The sequence below is a fragment of the Diplotaxodon limnothrissa genome, linkage group LG18 (genome assembly GCF_057381915.1).
Source record: "Diplotaxodon limnothrissa isolate DT_005_m linkage group LG18, D_limnothrissa_male_GT1.1, whole genome shotgun sequence".
In the NCBI taxonomy this organism is placed as follows: domain Eukaryota; kingdom Metazoa; phylum Chordata; class Actinopteri; order Cichliformes; family Cichlidae; genus Diplotaxodon; species Diplotaxodon limnothrissa.
The window spans coordinates 12982371-13005894 of record NC_140613.1 but is presented as its reverse complement, the minus strand read 5'-3'; the positions used below and the strand labels follow the sequence as shown (position 1 = coordinate 13005894).

The window sequence follows — 23524 nt, the reverse complement described above, 5'->3', positions numbered from 1 at the left end:
ATTACAACAGCAGGACTTCACAGTAGAGGTGTCCATGTGCCAAACCGGCCTCCAACAGTCCAGACCTTTCATTGCAGTTAGAATCAGACAAGAATGGAACACCATTCTCCCAAAAGTCCAAGAACTGATCTCCTCAGTTCCCAGATATTTACAGACTGTTGCTTAAAGTAGAACGGATGCCACACAGTGGTAAACATGGCCCTAGCCCATCTTTTTTGAGATGTGTGACAATCATCAAATTGAAAATTATCCTATTTTTTTATTTCTTAAAATATTATATCTATTCACTTAAAACAATTAATGTATTTTATTTTTTCTATTATGACTACAATATGGCTTTATGAGATGTGCAAAAAATTGCATTCTGTTTTTGTTTACATTCATCACAGCACCCAAACTTTTTGGAATTAAGGTTGTATTTCTTCATTTTAAATGAAAGGAAAACCTTCTGAATTAATTTCTGTTTACCTGCCTATCTTGGAGCAGTTAGACCACAAAGCTGTAATTTAATAACCATTTCAGCCTTAAATAAAACTGCAGGTTTGCATAACGTAGTGACATAACATTAAAGCAGTCAGTTTTGTGCTTTCCTGTGTTTACTCGGAACTGGAGTAGTTATGATTGTTCTTAATGTAACTCTGTATTTAAGAACACAATTTAGCTTCTTTCTATCTGAACTAACCACAAACTGTTAAATCATTATGTCTCATTAGCCTTTTGTGGTCTCTGGTTAGAAACAGAAAACAAAAATAAGATCAAAGAAGAATTTATTGAATAAATAATACAGTACTAAAATAGAACTTATTCTAAAACAAAAATACAAAAACAACCCCGTTATTTGTTAAAAGTCTTTTAGTACACTGCTGAGACGTTTCATTTTCTCTTCCATGATTCTCTTGTTAGTTTCTGTCTCCTCCAGGAGCTGCCGCATCTCCTCCTCCACTTCAAATACCTGAGGAAGAAGCACAGACAGACAACATCAGCAGCAGAAACACAAACTGCTTTTCAAAACATTTGTATGTTAACTAGCATTTTATTAACCATGTCTTGATGGGTAAAATGCAATTAAAACCAGGCAATGACCAGAGCACACATTGGCAACATATGACCAGAGGGCCAGAACCGGTCGCTGAACCATCTCAACCCAGCCCTGGGTGTCTTAAAAGGACAAATAAACAATCCAACAAAAAAAGGAAATGGCATATTTTATGTATCAATTTTATCTATTATGTATATTTTATGTTGAGATGATTAAGTCTAATACATCTGTAAATGGTAAATGGCCTGTATTTGTATAGTGCTTTACTTAGTCCCTATGGACCCCAAAGCGCTTTACACTATATTCAGTGATCGACCCATTCACACACACATTCACACACTGGTGATGGCAAGCTACATTGCAGCCACATCCCAAGGACACAACGACCGAGACTGTCCGGGGCTCGAAACGGCAACCTTCCGATTACAAGATGAACTGCCAACTCTTGAGCCACAATTGCCCCCAATAATACCATTCAGTAAGACTCCAAATGAATGTGTGCCACACAAACAAAGCTTTTCTGTGCACTACAGCACTTTTTACTCATATTTTTCTGGGGGGGGTGTCAAGATTTACTTTATTGTCATTCAGCACTACTTCAAAGATGTAATGCAGAACAAAACTATGTTGCACAAGCTCACTTCTTGGTTTTTGGACTGAGGTCCCATTCTTATTTGTAATGTGTACAAAAATCTGTGGACTATCATTCAATGCTGTGTGTACCACGTTTACATCAAAGTGCAGCACTTTACTTACTTTATGTTAGACAACATAGCCCTCTGAAGAAAACCCACCCCTTGACTGGAGGTATGACAAAAGAAAACATGCTTTACTTTAAAACATTTTCCTCGTCATTATTTTTTAATCTAACGTTGTCACAGTGACTTTTATTTTGACCAGAAAAAGTGATGAATGTCATCAACTGTTGCATAACAACAAACCGTTACAGTATGAGAAGAATTTCAGTTTTTCAGTGACTGAATCTTCCCCATAATTTATAATGAATTATGAATCCAACAGTGAAGCAAGCAACTAAAGTCTGTTACGAAATGCTTCCGTTGCAGCCTCTCTTACACCTTATTTTTGAACTGTCACAGAGGAGGCAAACCAACGCTTGCGTTCCCCTTTCTCATACCAAGACATACCAGTTTCTTTCTTCCACTTTGGAGAAAAAAACATTTGTGGGAAAGCTGCCCACATTTTACCTTCTGATTGGCCTCTTCTATCTTTTGGTGTTTTTCATTAGCAAGTCCCAGAAGCTCAGCTTGATGGGCAGCCTGGACGGACTCCAGCTGTCGACGGAAAGCATCGTCCACGCAGTGTAATTTCTCTAGTGCAGCTCTGCGGAACAGACCAACACAAACGTGACAGGTTGCGTAAGGAGTGGTACTTTGGATGCTCTCCAAATGCTGCCTTGGGAAAAATACATGTCTGCGTTTTTGATGGTGAAGGGCCACAGGTATAAAGTACTAACACAGGAAGTGCAGCCTTATGTGATCATTTATTTACAACAAAAGCATTCACCTTGCCTTGCTTTATGGGGAAAAGACTCAAACACTTTCCTAATCCTGATATGACATCTGAGACTTTTTAAGTACCATAACATTACAGTTTCATAAGGGCTTTGTTAAAAACTACTTCTTACTGGTGCAAAATCTACAAAGCTATATATCATCTTTCTTCTGAGTTCTTCCCAGCAGGCAGGCAAACATCAAACACACAACAATCAATGATAGAAACCAAACAACAGCACTCTAGACACAAAGAAAGGCAAATAAAATGCATTTCAACATGCCTGACCCAAGAGAGTGAACCAGCAGCAGTGCAAAAGTATCACTGAAAGTCCCTGATAAGGGCAGTCTCTGAACAACCGGGAGAGAATAACTTGATATTTAACATACCTGTGTGCTTCTGTTGCCTTTTCTCTTTCTTCCAGCAGCAAGCACTCCCTGGAATCAAAGTTCTCCTTCATACGCTTCACCTGGCTCTCCAGCCGAGTGAGCAAGTCTGCCTTCTCCTGCCACTTCTTAGTGGATTCACTAAAAAGATGAAAGACACAAAGCATAAAACATACTGGTTTAGAAACAGCTTAAAGCTTTAATGTCTGATCATCTTCGGGTCAGTAGCACCACTAACATTGGAACTTGTTTGATTTAAACACAATTGTTACCCTAAAATGTCAGAAAGTACTCTGCCTAAAGCAGGCCCTTTTCCTTTTTGTGGTTATGCTGGGGTACTTGCCTGTAAACTCTTTTGACCTGCTCGAGCTCTGCCTCCTTGTCTTCCAGCTGCTGCTTCAGTTCCTCCTTGCGCAGGCTCAGATGTTCCACTCGCTCTTTCAGTTCAGCCTGCTGGGTTGTTTCCTCCTCCAGCTGCTCTTGAAGCCTCTTCTGAGCCTTTGCTGCCTCCTCCTTCAGCCTTCGGATCTGATCATCACGCTCCTGCAAGGACTACAAAGCAGTGACTGATAATGAGAAACTGCATGATAATATGAATAAATGCATAAATGATTACAAAGCACAACAATGACGGTTAAAACACAAAAGTTTTGTTTTGTTGTTGTTTAGCTTGGAGTTTGAGCCCTCTGGCTTGAGTAAAACAAGTTCTCAACCTACCTCTTTGAGTCTGCGAATGGTTTCTGTCTGGTCGTCCATGATTTTGGCTTTGATTCTAAGAGTATCATTGTCCTTCTCATTCTGTTTCCTTTGAGCCTCCAACTCAGCACTCAGCACCTCTATCCTGGCCTCTAAACGACCACGGTCCTGAGCCAAAGACGCTCCTGGAAAAGAATAACCCATCAAAATATCGCTTTAACTCTCTATGTAAACACATGTGGAAGACAAACGTTAAGAGGGATATAAAAAAGAAAGCTGGCCCGGTGTTTTCTAATTGTGCATCTGGGCTATAACCACTAGATGGCAGACTTTTACCTGATAAAAATGTAAATCAGCACGTACTGTATTGAGCCTCTTTTTAAATTACCTCTAAGGTGGAAATCTCCAAAATTTTACGAGTTAAGCACAAGTCAGTGCATTAGATTGGCTCCAGGGAGGACCCGCACCACTGATTGCCAATAAACAGCTAAAACTGCATTATCAGCTTTTTCTGTGCACTGCAGGGCAGACTCAAGGTGCAAAACAAGTACTCTCCTGAATTTTTCCCACCTTGCTGAGCGAGCTCCTGGCCCCAAATCTTCCTCTCTACCTTGAGGCCGTCTATCACCGACTCCTGAGCCATGAGCTGAGACAACACTCTAGCCTTATCTTTCTTAAGCAACTCTAGCTGCAGGCCAAGATGCCGGTCCTGTCCTACCTCTGCTTCCAAGGAATGCAGACGGCTCTGGCAGAGAGAGACAGACAGTATTAATGATCAATGGCCATCTGTCATGGATGGCAGATGGGAAGGCAGCTGGACCATTCAGTATTCATGATGTCTCAAAGTAGTCAGTCTCCTACAGGACCAGGGTTAACATGTTTTTGAAAAGGCAGTGACTGATGAATCTGTGCCCATGCTATCTCACATGAAGTCATATTTCAATATTTTAAATCCTGCAATCTGGGCTCAAATCCAGTTGAAATGCTGGAATAAAAATCACCCACATCTCCCTCTCTTACTGCAATGCTGCACACCTTTAGATCAGTGACAGCGTCTCTCTTGGCTTTGATGAGCTCAGAGATGCGGCTCTTCTGTTCTTTGACCATAGCAGTGAGCTCCTGCACTAGAGAGCCTGATTTCCTCTCCCTCTCTTGGGACTGGGCCAGGGTTGCCTTGAGTTCCATCAGCTCTGCAGTCATCTGATCACACGCCTCCTTTACCTACAGAAAAAAGTGAGAGTGTGGAACTGAATGTTAATAAGAAATCTTGGGAGTTAACCAAAGCGTAGGTCCGAGCATTACCTGACACTTTAATCGGTCAGAACAGTTTCAGAGCCATGGCTTTACAGAAACACGTGCCCCACAATAGCTTTTTCACACTTTTCTCAAAGGTCACAAGTTTGGGTGACTAAGAGCAGAAATTTGTGCAAGCAGTAGCAATCAAAAATGAGATTACATTTTTGAACATTCTGAATTGATTCGAGCCCAATCCTTTTGTAAGCTTCTGTCCATGTGGCAATCAAAGACTACTTGTCCAGAGGCAAAAGATCCTAATTCAATACCAGTTTTCCCCATCGTGCTGAAAAAAAAACCCATCAGCCAAGTCTCTCCCAACTGGGTGAAATCAAGTTCAATCATTTCACTTTTTAGTGTTCAAAGTAATCATTTATCAGCTGGACTGCTCAGAGATTGTAGTGTAAATTTCAGGGCAACATTACAGTGATTATAGGCCATCTGGATGGCAGGGGTCCATCTTTTAGCAGACCTCAGAGAAGCGAGCAGCCTCAATGGTTAGCGCCATGCGGAACTCGTCCTCCAGAGCAGTGTACTGTTTCCTGCCCTCTGCCAGCTTCTCCTGCAGCTCCGCCTCCCTGTGGCTGTGCCTTTCTTCCACTGATGCCACTTCCTTTGCCACAGCATCATGAAAATCTGCCCCACCGGGTTGTAACCGCAACTCTAGTTGTTTTCTGTAGGAAGAATGACGCAAACGAGGATAAACGCCTCTTTAAATGGAGACTGTGTCGTCAACAGAAACTCTAAAGGCATGTAACTGCTTATTGTAATCTGTTTTTGCATTTGTATCTTTTTTTGCATTTGCATCCAATATTTAATTTAGATGCAAATTTCTAAATTAAACAACATTAGATATTAGAACCCCTTGAAACTTGGCATTCAATCGGGTACCTTGGGGGATTCATGACAAATAAGCAATAATAAAACTTTTCCAGATTTCTAAGCATTTTATAATATTTCAAAATTTATGAGAAAATGTTGCATTTATCTAGGATCACACTGCTCATGAGAAGCAACTCTTTTACAGAAATGGTTTCCATGGAATCTAAAGATGAACTTTATATTTAGCAGGGGTTCTTCTTCTTAGATGTACCTGTGCTCTTGTTCCCTGGCTGCCAGCAGTTCATGCAGCTGCTGCAGTTTGTCTTTGTGCTGTCGTACTGACGCTCTCTGGATGTCCAACTCTCTCTTCAGAGCTGCTGCCTTGTTCTGCAGTTCCTGTTGCCTTTTTATCTGAGGAAGGTCAGCACATGTTTTATACCAGCCTGTCAGAGCTGAATGACCTCTCTGTACTGAATCCTTTTATCTATCTGAATGTATTCACTCCAGGCTGGATCAGTGAACTAATGCGTCGTTACAATCAAAAATTAGAGCGATAAGGGGAGCTCAGCGGCAGGTAATCGAATGTAGCAGAAGCAGTGTGATAAACTTGCTTTGATGGGAGAAAAACTGTATGTCGAGCATCGATTAGCACCGCCTGACTGAATATACCTTATCTTTATCAACATGATTTGTTCTAGGGGAAATAAGCGAACATCTGTACCTCTTCAGCCTGCTGGTGAGCCCTAAGCGCCTCTCCGTGGGAAACGCTTTCCTCCAGTCTATGCAGTGCAGTTTTGTGCTGCTCCTCACAGCTGCGGGCCTGCTCCAGCTGCTGGGTTAGGGATCGACACCTCCCCTCCAGCTCCTCAACACGAGCCTGCAGCTCAGAGTGCCCCGATCGCTCTTTCAGCAGCAATTCTTTCAGTCTGGACGGGGAGAAAAATACGATAAGGGTGTCCAAGGGAAGCCGCGGTAATACCCTGAATTTCTCTTTTCACTTTATATAGAAATTGGTACCAGAAAGCACTCCCCAATTCTGTGATGCCCTTGGCTGTCCTTCCATAGTGTCAAATATGTGATAGCTTTTGAAATTGAAGAACTCTAACGCTATAGTATAGTCAAAATCTTATCTCATGGGAGAGACAATGGAAGTAGAAATGGAAATGAGGCACACAGGGGACAACTAAGAAACTATAAAACAGTAGAAGCAGCTCACGCACAGTAGTCCACTATTAAAATGTGCTTTGATGAGTCACTGTAATCTGTCTCTCGCTGAGCATGGACGGCAACAGTAACAGCCGTGTTCAGTGTCATTAGAAAGTGACAGTTAAGATTGATTTGTGTAATACTGCTGACATATGCGCGTCATCGGGCCTCTAATTACAACCATAATGCAGATTTATCTAAGCAGGATGTGGTGCCAGCGAAGACCGTACAGAGCAGAAGTAAAATGGCCTTGTGGCAGCAGAGATAGGAATATTTAATCAAAGCCTCTGGAAATTTAAACGTTAGGTATATAATCAGGATGGCTGCGTCGCTTAATGATCTTTATACTAAATAGCTTTATTATCGCAGACAACTGCAGGCATACTTGAAAGGTTTTTGGTGTAATGGAGCCAAAATGTGAGCATGATTTCTAAAGAGACTATGGCACCGTGATAGTGAGACATTTTAATGGTGGGATAGATACTCATTGTTGAACAATGAGACATGCAGCAGGCCTTGGTCTCAAGAGAGCCAATACAAAAGATGAAGAGAGTAGAAACAGATGAGGATCCATTATGAAGCTGACAACTAAAATCCACAGAGAAGAGTTCAATTATCGCTTTTTTTCCCAGCATGATATCTGCTTTAGAGCTGCCTAACAGATTCAAGTGGAGGTTTGTGATGAGAGGCGTCCACGGTAAATGTGCCTCCCTCTTACCTGTCTGTAGTGTGCAGGGCCATGCTCTGAAGGTCCTTTTCCTCGCTGACCTTGGTCTGCAGGCACTTGAGCTCCTCTGTTAGCTTTCTCACAGCTTGTTCTGCTTTCCAGCGTCTTTCCCGTTCCTGGTCACGCTCCTCCACAATCGTCTGAGCAGAACACATACACAAAGCATGAATTCCCAGAGTAAACACACACTGAACGCTTAAAAAAAAATTTAAAAAAAAAGTCATTTTTTCTTTAAGTTGAAATACCAATTTATTCTTACAGCTCAAGTGTTTTTTACAGTTTTATTTAAAGCATCTCGTTGTTTTTGTAGGAACAATGAAAGCAACATTGAGGATTTTTACCCCCCTGTATAAACAAGTGAGTACCCCTCAAAAAATATTGTTAGGAATAAAAGATATTTCCACCATTTTTCTCTCGTGTTACATCTGCTTTGAGGATAAATCCAATATTAGAAATTACTGCATGGGATACGTGCCAGAAACAAAAGCCTGTGCTGTCCAAAAAAACATTAAAGAACAACTACCATCTGCCAATAAACATGGAGGACATGACACTGCTTATTTTTTTTTTTTGCTTTTTTTTAAAATAATATGCTCTGAACGGGCAGATCAAATAAAAGAGATGTTTGGCCACAGTGGCAGCAGATATTATCGATGCATATGAATCACAGTTTTTCAGGAAGAGACCCTGAAAGAGTCTGTGAATTATGACTGTAGAAATATTATGACTGGTGTTGCTTTGTTGCCTCAGGATTGGGGAGTTTGCAGGAATTGATTGAACTGTGAATTCTGCTTGAAGATAACAGACGAGCGTTTGTCCAAACGTTGAAGTAAAAGTGGACCCGTCAGCAGGATAAAGAATGGCAGACAAAGAACAAGAAGCACAGATTTAAATCATTTCAGATGTTGGGGGCATTTGAAGCACACAGTATAAGTATGAAAAATCATTAATCTCTTGCAATAGAATGAATTTTACATGGAGGTTGTCAAATAATATCAGCAAACTAATGTAAGAGACTTGTAGAGAACTACATGAAATGCCTACAAGAAGTTTGTTCTGTTACTTTGACAGAAGAATGTTGGATCTGTTGATATTTTTGTTGAATAAATGATTGAAAAAATAGAAACTTTCTTTGTGGAAAGGAATCGAATGTTTTCTTATCACAACAAAAAGCCAAGAGTTTCATTAAATGTACTGAAATTAAATAACCAAACAGATGATGGACTACTGGCTTGAACTCTATTTTGCGCATAATTTAACAAAGTTACCACAAAGAAGTTATTGACATCACAAAGATAAAGTCAATGTTACTGAAACAAAGCTCTCAGAAACAAAGAGCAAAACATGAAAAACCTTCTGTTTACTGTGGTCCTATTTCTGCTGTCACCTTCTAAAAGCATTATCCATTTATTCTATTCCTGCATTTTTTTTTTTGTTTACACAAATGTTTCTGCAAACACACCAATTTACTCTCTTTTTGAATGGGGACAGAACCGTTTCTATTTTACAGTCACTCAATAAAAACAGAAGCAGCTAGGTGACCCGTCCATCGTGTACCCTGTAGGTTTCCTCCTCTTCAGTGGATCTGGTTTTCATATCGCCTGAGGCCTTAGCTGCTCTTAAAGGTCCTTTCCTTGTTGGCCTCACTGCCTCTGCACTCCCTGTGCTACCAGCCTTCGTCCTGGATCCAACGGCAGACTTTGAAGCCCTCCGTTTATGATTCTCCTGATCGCTGCACATAAAACAAATCACAAGTATTAAACTGGCTGTAAAATAGATTCTAAACAACCCTCCAGCTAATGTCTGGCTAAACAAAGGTCAAAGCAGAAGATTTACTGAGTTTTATAGGGAAGCAAAGTCTGAACAACTTTGAATTTTGAAGTAATATTTCAAAGTAACCTTTTTTTGATGAGGGCTATTGTGAGATTACTTAAGTTAAATTTCTGAATCTTAAGCACATGTCATTAGTGGATGATGAAGTAAGATGAGGGGGTTGACCAGAGAAGCGTGGCCATTAATCATGCGAGTGAGCTGCCGGCGGTAATTTCTAACAGAGAGGAGAAACGTCTATAACATATCATCTCTCTGAGGAAAATTTATCACCCCCTCTCAAGTGGGAGGTAAAAGGAATTTCCCTAATCAAGATACCTGATAATATTAAGTTGATGCATGATGAACAATATGGAAAAACCCATTGCTGCATATTGTTTGGTGAATGTATGAATGTGATTATCATTGCTTAGAGGTACACTCTCTGATTTTGATGTAGTGCCCACCAGTGCTGAAAATGTCTTCACATAGTTTAGGTTCATCAAGTTTTAGGCTTTGCTAAGTTGGATCTCAGCTGCTATAACAAAATCAGGGAGTCCAAATATAAACATGATGGCATTTCAAAGCAGCTAACATGACACCAGAAATCTCTTTTGGTGCAGAATCACCTCTCTGATCTCTTGGTCTCTTTGGTGGTTGTCGACGATGTTACGCTGTCATGGTATTTGGGAATTCTCGTTTGCCTCCTGTTTTCCTTCCCGCTGTCACATTCACTTTCTGAAGTGCGGTCTGTGTCCCGCTTGGCTTTCCGTACCATCACCACAGAATGGGCAGATCTTCTGGATTTATTATCTGCAGGGTTCTGGGTAAATAACAAAGAAATACTTAAAGGGTTTTTTTGTCACCCCCCGGTTCCTTATATTTTTCTAGGAAATATAAAAAAGTGGGAAATAGGTACACCAACATCAGTTAACACAAATGGCACATAAGGCAAAAACAGAGTTTTTACAGTTTGAAGCTGTGATCAGACTCTTTTCAGATGGTGGGTCAAATATGAATATACTTTTTTGGGGACAAGATCCCCAACATCAGTGGCTGAAATCCTGCCCGAAACCATGATAGAGCCTCCACTGTGTTCAACAGATAGGCTACTTACAGCTGGGAGGGGTACAAATGACAAGAAAGCCTGGCTCATTATAAGCAAAATATAAAGAGCAGAGGGGTGATTTAGGAGTTTTGCACACTACTTTATTTGGGGATAAATCACCATTTAAGAGCCAAATGTGCAAAAATTAATTCATGTAAAGATGACTTCAAAATATCTCCATGAATAATTTATATTGAACAAATAACTTCAAAGTGCAGTAGATTAAGAGAACATCAATTACATTAACATTTAGTACAACTTTTTCTTTCCCACCTTTTCCTACTATCATTATTTTAAAAAAAAGCCAAAAAACAAAAGAAAAAAAAAACAACAAGGCACATATGCGCAAAAAATTGATCTTCAAAAAGGTGTACACCTGCTGGATGAGCTGGGACATCTGGTGCTCCAGTTTCCTGATGCGCTCTTCATTAACGGGGTCTCCTTTATCAGTCACAGTGGAGCGAACCGGCTGTGTGCGCGGAGGTTCTGGTTGTGTGACTGGGTCTGTGATTACTTCTGAGGTAGCACCTCTCTGACGAAACTGGGTCAGCAGCTGGTCAATGCGGGGTGTGGTGAGAGGAGCATCGCCTCTGACCTGCAACGGAAACTTTCACTTTTATTTCAGAGTTTCCAAATGCAAAAGTGTGGTTTCGAATTATAATGTATTTACAGGACTTCATTGCAGAGACAGAAAAGAGTTAATAACGGCAAGAAAAATGGCTTCTACTGCAGTTTGTTTTCCTGTAGAAAAACAGACAGAAACTGCCATCTGGTGCAATGAATATGCAAAGTAGTATATTGTAAAGCAACCAAACTTTCATCATCCCAGTATACATAAATTCATTATGTTCCAATAATTCAGTGACAACCGGGAAATCTATTTGGCTCGATGATATTCCTCGTTGCAGCGAAGCAGACCTACATAATTAGGTCTTCTATAAGCAAAGCTGTGTAATTATGATATTTTGTCTTAGGTTAATACAAAGTGTTTGTGTGAGGTTTCTCCGGGTGAACCGATTTCCTCCGACGGTACAAAGAGGTGCATTAATTGTTGACTTTAAATTGGACAAAGGTAAAGATGTGAATGGTTGTCTGTCTGTTCTCTGATGGACTGGTGACCTGTACACTGCATCCTGCCCTACGACAGCTGATGGGATAGATGGAATTTGTGTTTTTGCATAACTAACCACCCTCTACTCTTCTGTAAATAGTACGTGCTTTATTTATTAAATTTTTTCTGTGCTTATTAATCTATTATTATATTTTATTTATTTATTTGTGTAGTGAACCCGAAAAGTAAGAACCTCATTGCTCAACATACCCACAGTTATTTGTGGTGTGTATGACAATAAAATTCTCGGTTCTTCTTTCTTTTGTATCAGGAGCGCAGGATTTTGATATGCTGCCTATCAGGCAGTTGAGCATCACTCATACAATAAGTGGAAACTGTTCTACAACTTTCTTGTTCTCATGCGTCTCACATTCTGTTGCGTTATGAAAGCTGTAAATTAATTGTTGGGAAATAACTTTATGTTTGTGTCAGTTGCAAAAAAGCAAACACATGGCGAGAGACTTTCCGGTCAAATAAAACAGGATTTAATAACAAAAGTCCCTAAAGCATGGTGAGTATATCTAAACAAATAAAAGAACTACACTGGAATTGATAGTAGCTTAGCATAAAAAATTACCGGTTCATTGTGACTTGTGTCAGATGAGAGTAGAAGGTCCACGTAATCTTCTAGACCGGGGATATCACAGAGACTACTGAGACTTTGAGGTGATCGGTTTCCCAGTCGGTTTAGGCCATCCAGAACAGAGACCTGCGGCAGTGACCGCAAAACAATCTCCCTGTAACCTGCAGTAAGATAGGAACGCAGGTATATCAGAGAAACCTGTCGAGGCTAGAGCTGCCTGATTGCCATGAGTCTCTTATTCAGTAATGTCACATCAGTGGTGCATATGACCTTCATGAAAGATCAAATAATTCATTCTGAATGAATAACCTTTGTGTGTCACCTTCATATGCACTACTGATGTACCCTATTTAATAGGTAGTGAGCACAACTTATGCAAGTATATCTACACATACAGACAGCAAGAGTTGCAAGAGTGCCTTCTCGTATTTAACAACATGAAAAGAGACGCCTTCAACAACTAGTGCTGTGAATTAATCATTAACTGGAAGATATGGATAATGGGTGCAAAGGATCACTGAAAAGCTTTTTTACATTAATTTAACTGCAGCCAATCCAATTAATGAAGAAGCCAAATATAAGATAAACAAAGAGATTAAAAGATCACAGTCATTACTAATAGCGGCTGTCAGTTTGACTGATATTCACTGGACTTTCATTACAGGGGGAGTTTTAAATCAGTTATTCTGCAAAATTGGAAAAAATATCCTCTAAAACTGCTGTTCATAGCTGATATGCTGGGTGCTATTATTAAAGTTTGATCCAACTGCAGTTGGAAAATATGAATTAAATTGTTTATCTTTTTTATATATATATAATTTATGTATCGACCTATTTTTTTCTGTAATTGGATAACGTACAACAAACTTTTGCTTTTTGCAAATTCAGCGAACTGACATACTCGCATTTGATGCGGAAATGCTCAAAATAAAGTGTAATCCAAAGAAGCGATCCTGGAAGACCTGGAACAAAGTTACAATTCCAACTTTTCATCTTTTCATCTCCTCTCACCCCTGCCATCAGAGACCCTGGCCTTGTTACCACAGCCAGTCTGCAGTAAACATCACATCATAGTCTTTGGTTCACCACAACAGGAAACCTCATTAGTGCTTATCTCCATCAATAAAGCCAAAATATCATACCCCCTGGAGTCCCATCTGCACTCTAGTCTTCCTTCTTACAAAACTACGCACAATTCTGAAGTTAGCCTAACTCTGCCCAGGAGCACACAACAGAGACACAACCATAAAGCACAACTAACAGAGTATTATTACAAAATGAACATCTTACAATAATAATAATAACAATAATAATCTTTCATAGTAGCTGATGTGATGATTTCTCACTGACTTCTGAGATTAGATGGTTGACATTCCATTTAAGTGCCCTCCATTATGTTTCCTGGGATTTTTCCATTCCTTCAGTGTGTTATAGGACTTTGTTGGTACATGTTAAATGTCTGCAAAGTGTCAAAGGGAGTTTTTCTTCCCCTATTCTTCTGAATTTATATCCATTCTTTGCTACTTAGCAAACACCTTGTTGACAGTCCAGTCTTTCATCTACATCATTATGTGATACATGCAAAATGCCTGACAAAAGGTGAATTTGGGATGTTCTTAAACAAAGAATGAACAGCTACCAAGCAGCTTGCCAGATGCTTTTCTTACTCAAAACAATGACCTAAGGCGTTAGGAGAGACTGGACTTCTTTGTCCAAGGTGTATTTGATGTCCTATCCACTCTAGAAAACCTCGTCACAGAGAGACACCTCCCTGCCCTCTTTGCTCTGGAAGGTGTTCCAACGAGCATCTTTTCAATAGCTGTCCAAAAGCCTTTAGAGGCAAGCACTATTGCTGGTGCCATGACCAGGTCTTCAAGGTAAATGCTTTTAGAAACACCAGATGCAACCATCTGGCAATGACTATCACCTTTATAAGAATTGGAGAGAAATCTCGCCCCTAAGCTGAAACTACCGCCTTGGTTAAGCAGCCGAAGTTCTCAGTCCAGATTATAATATCAAAACTGCAGCCAGACGTGACCACTGTGTCCACATTCACCAAGGAAGTGATTATGCTGGAAATAATAGTACTCTGGGAACATCATATGGATGAGGAAATTGAAAGCATGTCAAGTTAATGCGTGCTGAAGAAAAGGCAGGTGATCCCGCTGACAAAAGGAGGACCATTAAATCAGCTGCCAAAACCACAGAGAGAGCAACTATGTGGCTTTCAATTACGAGGGTGGATTTATGGACAATTCCTTGTGGGACACAAGTATGAGGTGCCGTAAGGGACATTATTACTGAAACGCTCTCACACACACAACTGAAACACTCTCACACACACAACTGAAATTTTAGCTCTCACACACACTACTGAAACGCTCTCACACACACAACTGAAATTTTAGCTCTCACACACACTACTGAAACGCTCTCACACACACAACTGAAATTTTAGCTCTCACACACACTACTGAAACGCTCTCACACACACTACTGAAACGCTCTCACACACACACAACTGAAACGCTCTCACACACACACACAACTGAAACGCTCTCACACACACTACTGAAACGCTCTCACACACACTACTGAAATTTTAGCTCTCACACACACAACTGAAACGCTCTCACACACACAACTGAAACGCTCTCACACACACAACTGAAACGCTCTCACACACACAACTGAAACGCTCTCACACACACAACTGAAACGCTCTCACACACACAACTGAAATTTTAGCTCTCACACACACTACTGAAACGCTCTCACACACACAACTGAAACGCTCTCACACACACAACTGAAACGCTCTCACACACACAACTGAAATTTTAGCTCTCACACACACAACTGAAATTTTAGCTCTCACACACACTACTGAAACGCTCTCACACACACTACTGAAACGCTCTCTCACACACACACAACTGAAACGCTCTCACACACACACACAACTGAAACGCTCTCACACACACAACTGAAACGCTCTCACACACACAACTGAAACGCTCTCACACACACACAACTGAAATTTTAGCTCTCACACACACAACTGAAACGCTCTCACACACACAACTGAAACGCTCTCACACACACTACTGAAACGCTCTCACACACACTACTGAAACGCTCTCACACACACTACTGAAACGCTCTCACACACACACACTACTGAAACGCTCTCACACACACAACTGAAACGCTCTCACACACACTAGGGCTGCTCGATTATGGCAAAAATGATAATCACGATTATTTTCACTGAAATTGAGATCACGATTATTTGACGATATTTATTTCGTCCGCCAGAGCTTATATTATTTTTTTTTACATGCTGTAGTGCCATTTGTGGGAGCATTTCAAGTTGCTATACATCAATACAACTGTTATAGCCCATATTTTAAAAATGTGTATGCATTAAGTCCATAGTAACTACATTAATTGCAAAAAAGTGCAATAAACTACAAAAAAATTGAAAATCGTTTTTGTTTTTACATATATTTCTACTTGGAGAAATTTAAGAGGTTTATCCCTCAAAACTTTAAATACAAAAAAGTTGCAAAAAATAGTTTACAACAACAGGAAATTTTTTTTGAGTGTCTTCATAGTTTTATTTTTGGAGATACAGCAATTTTTATATACTGCAGGAAAAACAAAAAAACAATCCTATGATGCAAATTTGCAAAGAATGTGCATGTGCATCAAAATAAACTATTTCCAGCAGTGCAATTCGAGTTCTGAGAGCGTTTCAGTAGTGTGTGTGAGAGCGTTTCAGTAGTGTGTGTGAGAGCTAAAATTTCAGTTGTGTGTGTGAGAGCGTTTCAGTAGTGTGTGTGAGAGCGTTTCAGTAGTGTGTGTGAGAGCGTTTCAGTAGTGTGTGTGAGAGCGTTTCAGTAGTGTGTGTGAGAGCGTTTCAGTTGTGTGTGTGAGAGCGTTTCAGTTGTGTGTGTGAGAGCGTTTCAGTTGTGTGTGTGAGAGCGTTTCAGTTGTGTGTGTGAGAGCTAAAATTTCAGTAGTGTGTGTGAGAGCTAAAATTTCAGTAGTGTGTGTGAGAGCTAAAATTTCAGTAGTGTGTGTGAGAGCTAAAATTTCAGTAGTGTGTGTGAGAGCTAAAATTTCAGTAGTGTGTGTGAGAGCGTTTCAGTAGTGTGTGTGAGAGCGTTTCAGTTGTGTGTGTGAGAGCGTTTCAGTTGTGTGTGTGAGAGCGTTTCAGTTGTGTGTGTGAGAGCGTTTCAGTAGTGTGTGTGAGAGCTAAAATTTCAGTAGTGTGTGTGAGAGCTAAAATTTCAGTAGTGTGTGTCAGTAGTGTGTGTGAGAGCTAAAATTTCAGTAGTGTGTGTGAGAGCTAAAATTTCAGTAGTGTGTGTGAGAGCTAAAATTTCAGTAGTGTGTGTGAGAGCGTTTCAGTAGTGTGTGTGAGAGCGTTTCAGTAGTGTGTGTGAGAGCGTTTCAGTTGTGTGTGTGAGAGCGTTTCAGTTGTGTGTGTGAGAGCGTTTCAGTTGTGTGTGTGAGAGCGTTTCAGTAGTGTGTGTGAGAGCGTTTCAGTAGTGTGTGTGAGAGCTAAAATTTCAGTTGTGTGTGTGAGAGCGTTTCAGTTGTGTGTGTGAGAGCGTTTCAGTAGTGTGTGTGAGAGCGTTTCAGTTGTGTGTGTGAGAGCGTTTCAGTAGTGTGTGTGAGAGCGTTTCAGTTGTGTGTGTGAGAGCGTTTCAGTAGTGTGTGTGAGAGCGTTTCAGTAGTGTGTGTGAGAGCTAAAATTTCAGTAGTGTGTGTGAGAGCGTTTCAGTTGTGTGTGTGAGAGCGTTTCAGTAGTGTGTGTGAGAGCTAAAATTTCAGTAGTGTGTGTGAGAGCGTTTCAGTAGTGTGTGTGAGAGCTAAAATTTCAGTAGTGTGTGTGAGAGCGTTTCAGTAGTGTGTGTGAGAGCGTTTCAGTAGTGTGTGTGAGAGCGTTTCAGTTGTGTGTGTGAGAGCGTTTCAGTTGTGTGTGTGAGAGCGTTTCAGTAGTGTGTGTGAGAGCTAAAATTTCAGTAGTGTGTGTGAGAGCTAAAATTTCAGTAGTGTGTGTGAGAGCGTTTCAGTTGTGTGTGTGAGAGCGTTTCAGTAGTGTGTGTGAGAGCGTTTCAGTAGTGTGTGTCAGTAGTGTGTGTGAGAGCGTTTCAGTAGTGTGTGTCAGTAGTGTGTGTGAGAGCGTTTCAGTAGTGTGTATGAGAGCGTTTCAGTTGTGTGTGTGAGAGCGTTTCAGTAGTGTGTGTGAGAGCGTTTCAGTTGTGTGTGAGAGAGCGTTTCAGTAGTGTGTGTGAGAGCGTTTCAGTAGTGTGTGTGAGAGCTAAAATTTCAGTAGTGTGTGTGAGAGCGTTTCAGTTGTGTGTGTGAGAGCGTTTCAGTAGTGTGTGTGAGAGCGTTTCAGTAGTGTGTGTGAGAGCTAAAATTTCAGTAGTGTGTGTGAGAGCTAAAATTTCAGTAGTGTGTGTGAGAGCGTTTCAGTAGTGTGTGTGAGAGCGTTTCAGTAGTGTGTGTGAGAGCGTTTCAGTTGTGTGTGTGAGAGCGTTTCAGTAGTGTGTGTGAGAGCGTTTCAGTAGTGTGTGTGAGAGCTAAAATTTCAGTAGTGTGTGTGAGAGCGTTTCAGTAGTGTGTGTGAGAGCTAAAATTTCAGTAGTGTGTGTGAGAGCTAAAATTTCAGTAGTGTGTGTGAGAGCTAAAATTTCAGTAGTGTGTGTGAGAGCGTTTCAGTAGTGTGTGTGAGAGCGTTTCAGTTGTGTGTGTGAGAGTGTTTCAGTTGTGTGTGTGAGAGCGTTTCAGTTGTGTGTGTGAGAGCGTTTCAGTAGTGTGTGTGAGAGCTAAAATTTCAGTAGTGTGTGTGAGAGCTAAAATTTCAGTAGTGTGTGTGAGAGCGTTTCAGTAGTGTGTGTCAGTAGTGTGTGTGAGAGCGTTTCAGTAGTGTGTGTGAGAGCTAAAATTTCAGTAGTGTGTGTGAGAGCTAAAATTTCAGTAGTGTGTGTGAGAGCGTTTCAGTAGTGTGTGTGAGAGCGTTTCAGTTGTGTGTGTGAGAGCTAAAATTTCAGTAGTGTGTGTGAGAGCGTTTCAGTAGTGTGTGTGAGAGCGTTTCAGTAGTGTGTGTGAGAGCGTTTCAGTAGTGTGTGTGAGAGCGTTTCAGTAATAATGTCCCTTACGGCACCTCATACACAAGCTGGGATCAGACCAACCTCAACTAGCTCACCCCACTGTTGTAACACCTGAAAAAGCACCTACAAAAGCTTCCACAAGATATGTTTCATCTAGCTAACTAACATACACTTGGACAACAATGACAACACAGCATTTGTAGATATTTAAAACTTTAAATTTGACACTGAATGTATGCAATATGAGTAAGCTAATTTAGTCTGAATTACAGACTACAGTTTTATCACTACTTAAGGGACAAATTTACTTTGCAACAGTGAGCTCCTATTGGCAAAATAAGTCATTTCCTGTATACTGCTGGTTCCATTAAAAAACACATACACACACGCAAACATTTTTTTTAAATGCAAAAAAGACTGAACAAATTGCGTAAAAAATAAATATATGGAAGACTGGTATATTTTTCCGCTTGAGGAGCAAGTCTCACACGCACCATTAGGGCGCTGCTCTAATATAGCCATTTACATTGATGTCAGTGAAAACGTATTGCTGCACTTGCTGGGCGTATGTTATTACACATTCAGTATAGCTACAGGTTCGTACTAAAAATGAAAGGAACAGAAACAAATGAATTCAGAGGGAAACAGCTCAAATATACAAGTACAATGACTTTCAATGCTGAGCTAATGCCCTTTTAGATAAACCATGTTTTCAATGCATTGTGTTTTAATGAAAATTCCATCCCAACAAACATAAGCCTTCTTGTTTGGTTCTCCTACATCAGGCCAGTGCATTTACACATCTGATAGGTCAACATGTACAGCTATCACATCAATCAGCTGCTTGATACAACTGCACTCCAATACAGAAGTGGTCACAGGCTCTATCAGCTGATGTGTCTGCTGGCCTTGTGGTTCAGATAAGATATTGAATACATATCACAAAGCTTCTGGCTCGTTTGTTGCTTCCGTTCTCTCTGCATTTTAAATCTGTATTTCTACAATCACTGTTCACCCTCTGAATATCGTTAAGTACCAGTTTTTTGTTATAGATGTGAACAGGGCTCCTGTCTATGAGTGTTAAGGTTTCCTACCTGGTGACCTACAGACAGGGTTGTCTCTGCCATCCTGACTTAAAATCACCTCTCTTAACCCTTGTATTCCCAGAAGGCACTGCAGGAGGTGATCAATGCTGTCCAGGTAGTTGCTATGGAGACTGAGGTGTTTCAGCTTGTACTCCGTGCCATGGAGATACAACAAGCCTAATGAAGGCATGAAGAATTGACAGCATTGAAGCATCATTCACTTGTTAGCATTCTCATTTGGATGCAGAAAAAGAAAACACTGTTCAGGCAAAATTCAACTCACCGCTGAGATCATTTATCTGATTGTAGGACAAGTTTAATCTCGTTAAATTCACAAGCCCATTCAGTGCTGGAGTGAAGGGAGAGGACATTAACAACTGAGTGATTTTACAGCTCATAGAGCAGTGACAGCAATGTCAGGGTAAACACAAGATCCACTAATAAAGAATTATTACTTGGAGAACTCACAGAGAGCAGAGGCATTTATTATCTCTGTTAAATGGTGACTAAAGACTCACCTTCAACCTTGGTGATTAAGTTGCAGGATAAATTTAAAGTCCTCAGGGAAGTGAGGGAACTCAGACCCTCAATCTTAGAAATGCAATTGGAGGAAAGGTCTAAGTGTCGCAGGTGCCAAGCTGAGGTCAGGCCCTTGATCCTCGGGATGTGATTGCAGTGCAGATTAAGTGACGCTACAGTGGGTATCAGGGGAATATCTAGCAAGCTAGAAAGAGGGCAACAAGGTCAGATTCACAGCGGAAGGTAAAACTTTGTGCAAATAAGTACATGTTCTGAAGGTAAATGTGTACCAACTAATGACTATTATAACAATAACAATAAATTTGTTAATTTATTTAATCAATTGCTTAACAGTTTACTTTAAATGATGTAAAATCTCCTCTGAAAATTCTAAAAACTCAATCCAAGTGTTTAAAACTTAGAGGGTATTCAGTTTTCAATGACATTAAAGACAATTCTCATATTTTACTACAAAGAAAATATTCCAGATAAGCAACCTCTTGTGGACTACTAAAAACATGGCATTTATGCAAATACAGTTTCTGTTGCCTAAGTGTCTCTCAGTTGACTGATGATTCTACTTGTACTTCTATTCTCTCCATATTCGCGAGTTATAGTCTTTACACAAACTGTGAGAACTGAAAAAGCAATCAAACATGAAATCAAACAGAATAACTGGCAAGTCCTGACGGCGAATAAATTAAGAAAAGTCAAGCCCTCTGGTTACAGCTTTTCAGCTAAGAGAATAGGTTTCTGTTATTAAAATATTTTTGGGTTTGGATTTTCAGTCTGTCATACACCCATCAGTCACTGTATTAGTTACACCTGTCCTACTGCTATTAAACACAAATATTTACTCAGCCAATCACATTCCAGCAGGGCTCGAGGAAATTGAGGATAGAGTTCATACAGGGTCACCAGACCTGAACAACAGAATATTGGAGAAATGATGTGGATCTGTACATCTGCAACATTTCAATATGGACCAAAATATTAACAATGAATTGCCACAATGAATTAGGAGAAAATGCATCTTACCCTGCAATGAAAAGGTGTGCCTATTACAGTGACTAGAAAGTTCAAATTATATACAGAACATGGGAATTTAGAACTAATTTAAAACTGACAACCACATAGCCCTTTTTTATTTGCACTTGTTTGTCTGCATATTGCAAGACAGTAATATTGAATTCTTGGTAGTAAAGCTTTTGTCCACCTAACATACAGTCTTTTTAAAATCTGTATTCACTAGATAATGAAGTAGATGACGCTAATAACCTATATAGGCCTTTTCCCCACAGTGCTTAACTTATCTAGGCTTTACTTTAAAGAAATAAAATATTTGTGTTACTTCATTTCGCAATTCAACATTATTTACAGCATTCTTTGTCTGCACTCGCAGGAATGTATCATCTTATTTTATCTTATCTAGAATCAGATCTATACAATTGAAGAATGGTACTGATGTCAACAAAATGTTATTCATATGTTATTCACACGTGTCATTCTCATACAGCAATGAGTTATAGTTCACATTGTATGGGGTCTTATTGTTCCTTATAAATATCACGTTTATCATCAGATTAAAATTGTAACGTAAAGCTCGTCATGAAGTAAGTAAATATTCATGCCAGACTTAATCGGTTCGTCAGTGGTACATAGTAGTCCCTTATTAGCTGATGTAATGTAAATTTTGATACGTTAGTTGTGAATAGGTAACTTTACCTTGTTATGTTCTTGTCAATAAGACTCAGCTCCTTGCCTGCCATAACGACGACATGTAGCTGTCCCACCGCTACGCGTAAAGTCTGCTAACTAACAAAATAAACCAAGGAACCGCTACCGACATCAGGCTAAACACGTAGAAAACTCGCTAAAAAAAAGTCGACGAACACATCCTCTGAACAATCCTGCTAAGTTACCCAGCAGGCTAGCCAAAGTTTAGCGACTACCGAGCGGCCTCAAAGGAGCCAAACTTATTATAGGCCATCAACAGAGAACAACTGCAACTTCTGGGAGAGCCCAAAAGCCTTTCGTACTTCATTTTCTAACAAAGTGTTGTAAATTTATTGTTCGTTGGAGTTCAGTTGAACTAACCGCTTCTCGTATCATACTTCCTGTTTACTAGACGTCGCTAACGGGCACATCCGGGACAGATTCTTTGCTCCGCCCACCTCTAGAAACGTAACATGTTCTCTTCACTCATTAGTACATTTCAATTTCAATTTTTAATCATCTTAACCTGCTGCACATCCTTTCAGCTTGATCCCTCTTCCTACCCAATCAATACAAGTCCTTTTGTCATTCCTTAGTGTCCTGTCTCAAATACAACTCGCTATATGCCTTTTCCTTTGCCTTCACCTCCTCGTTCTTTACCTACTTGACAATCCCACTTTTCCTTTGCTGACTTATTCTACCTTTGCCTTTGAATGCTTTACTGCACTTCCTGATTTCATCACCCAGTATGCATTAGAGTCACATCTTTAAATATTTCTGAAGTTTTATCAAAGAAGGAAAGCAAAGCTAAACTAAACTAAATCTGAAGCACTGGTGTTTGGCATGTCAGGGAATTAATCAGGAATGGTTCATAATATCACAGTGTACACTGTGATATTTGTAATACACTCAGTTAAAAGTGTAAATGAATAAAATTAATACACGTGTGAGAAATTTCATACGCTTAATTATGTGAAAGTGATAAATGACAGCCAGAGTGAAATACACCAACTCTGACCATGTAAAACAAATAGAAGAACATAAAGCTGATGACAGTTGACAGTTTTTGCAGTTCTGGAATTATTCATGGAGCAATAATTTAAATACAGATTTCTCCTTTCATGCTTGCATCCCCAAAGTTATAATTAATAAAACTTCCTACATTAGCACCGTCCTTGACTTATAGCCCTGTGAAACAATGCTTTCTCTAAGTTGAGTATCTTCGCTCAACTATGGCTAATCACAGATGTATTATAAAGATCCTGACCCCTATTATAGTCATAATTTATCCAGCAGCTCTGCAGGCCGGTGATTGATTCAGTTCATCTCACAGTGAGCATTGTCCATATTAGAGACGCTGCATGACTGATCACTGTACTCACTGGCTGCTCGCCAGCAACGATAGAACCAATTATACCTGCAACCCAGCCAATGGCCCTCCTTAACCTGTGAAAATGATGATCTGGTGCAAATGAAGTGAGTGAATTAGAAATCCCATCTGTTGATGCTTCGGCACCTTATCTCTCATTGGCTGCAGTTTTCAAGGTCACTGTAATAAAAAATTTCAAAAGACAGAGGGGAGGAATAATCTCAAAGCCAATTAGGAATCAGTACTAATGCACAAGGGTGCTGTAATTAAAGCCAACTGGAGAATTTTAGCATCATTCTGCACCTTTGTTTTCATCTTATTACTCCCATTTGTTTTGAAAATTGTTTGAGGCTGGCGTGAAAGGTTACAGAGAAGTAAAGCTTCAGGCTTTGGTACAAGCTTGGAAAAGGTTAAT

General features: G+C 40.1%; 1 protein-coding gene across 1 annotated transcript; it reads right to left on the bottom strand.

The window, feature by feature from the left end:
• Positions 1 to 838: 838 nt before the first annotated feature.
• On the bottom strand, positions 839 to 21929 carry lrrcc1 (leucine rich repeat and coiled-coil centrosomal protein 1). The gene is made up of 19 exons (XM_085377998.1): positions 21750 to 21929; positions 20024 to 20229; positions 19789 to 19854; positions 19515 to 19682; positions 12287 to 12453; positions 10975 to 11193; positions 10120 to 10313; positions 9239 to 9413; positions 7673 to 7821; positions 6470 to 6674; positions 6020 to 6159; positions 5399 to 5600; positions 4669 to 4854; positions 4204 to 4378; positions 3655 to 3818; positions 3281 to 3489; positions 2941 to 3078; positions 2245 to 2380; positions 839 to 952 (listed from the first exon to the last, which is right to left on the bottom strand). Exons 1-19 carry the CDS (start codon positions 21791 to 21793, stop codon positions 842 to 844), a joined length of 3054 nt encoding a protein of 1017 aa, XP_085234124.1. The 5' UTR covers positions 21794 to 21929; the 3' UTR covers positions 839 to 841.
• Positions 21930 to 23524: the final 1595 nt, after the last annotated feature.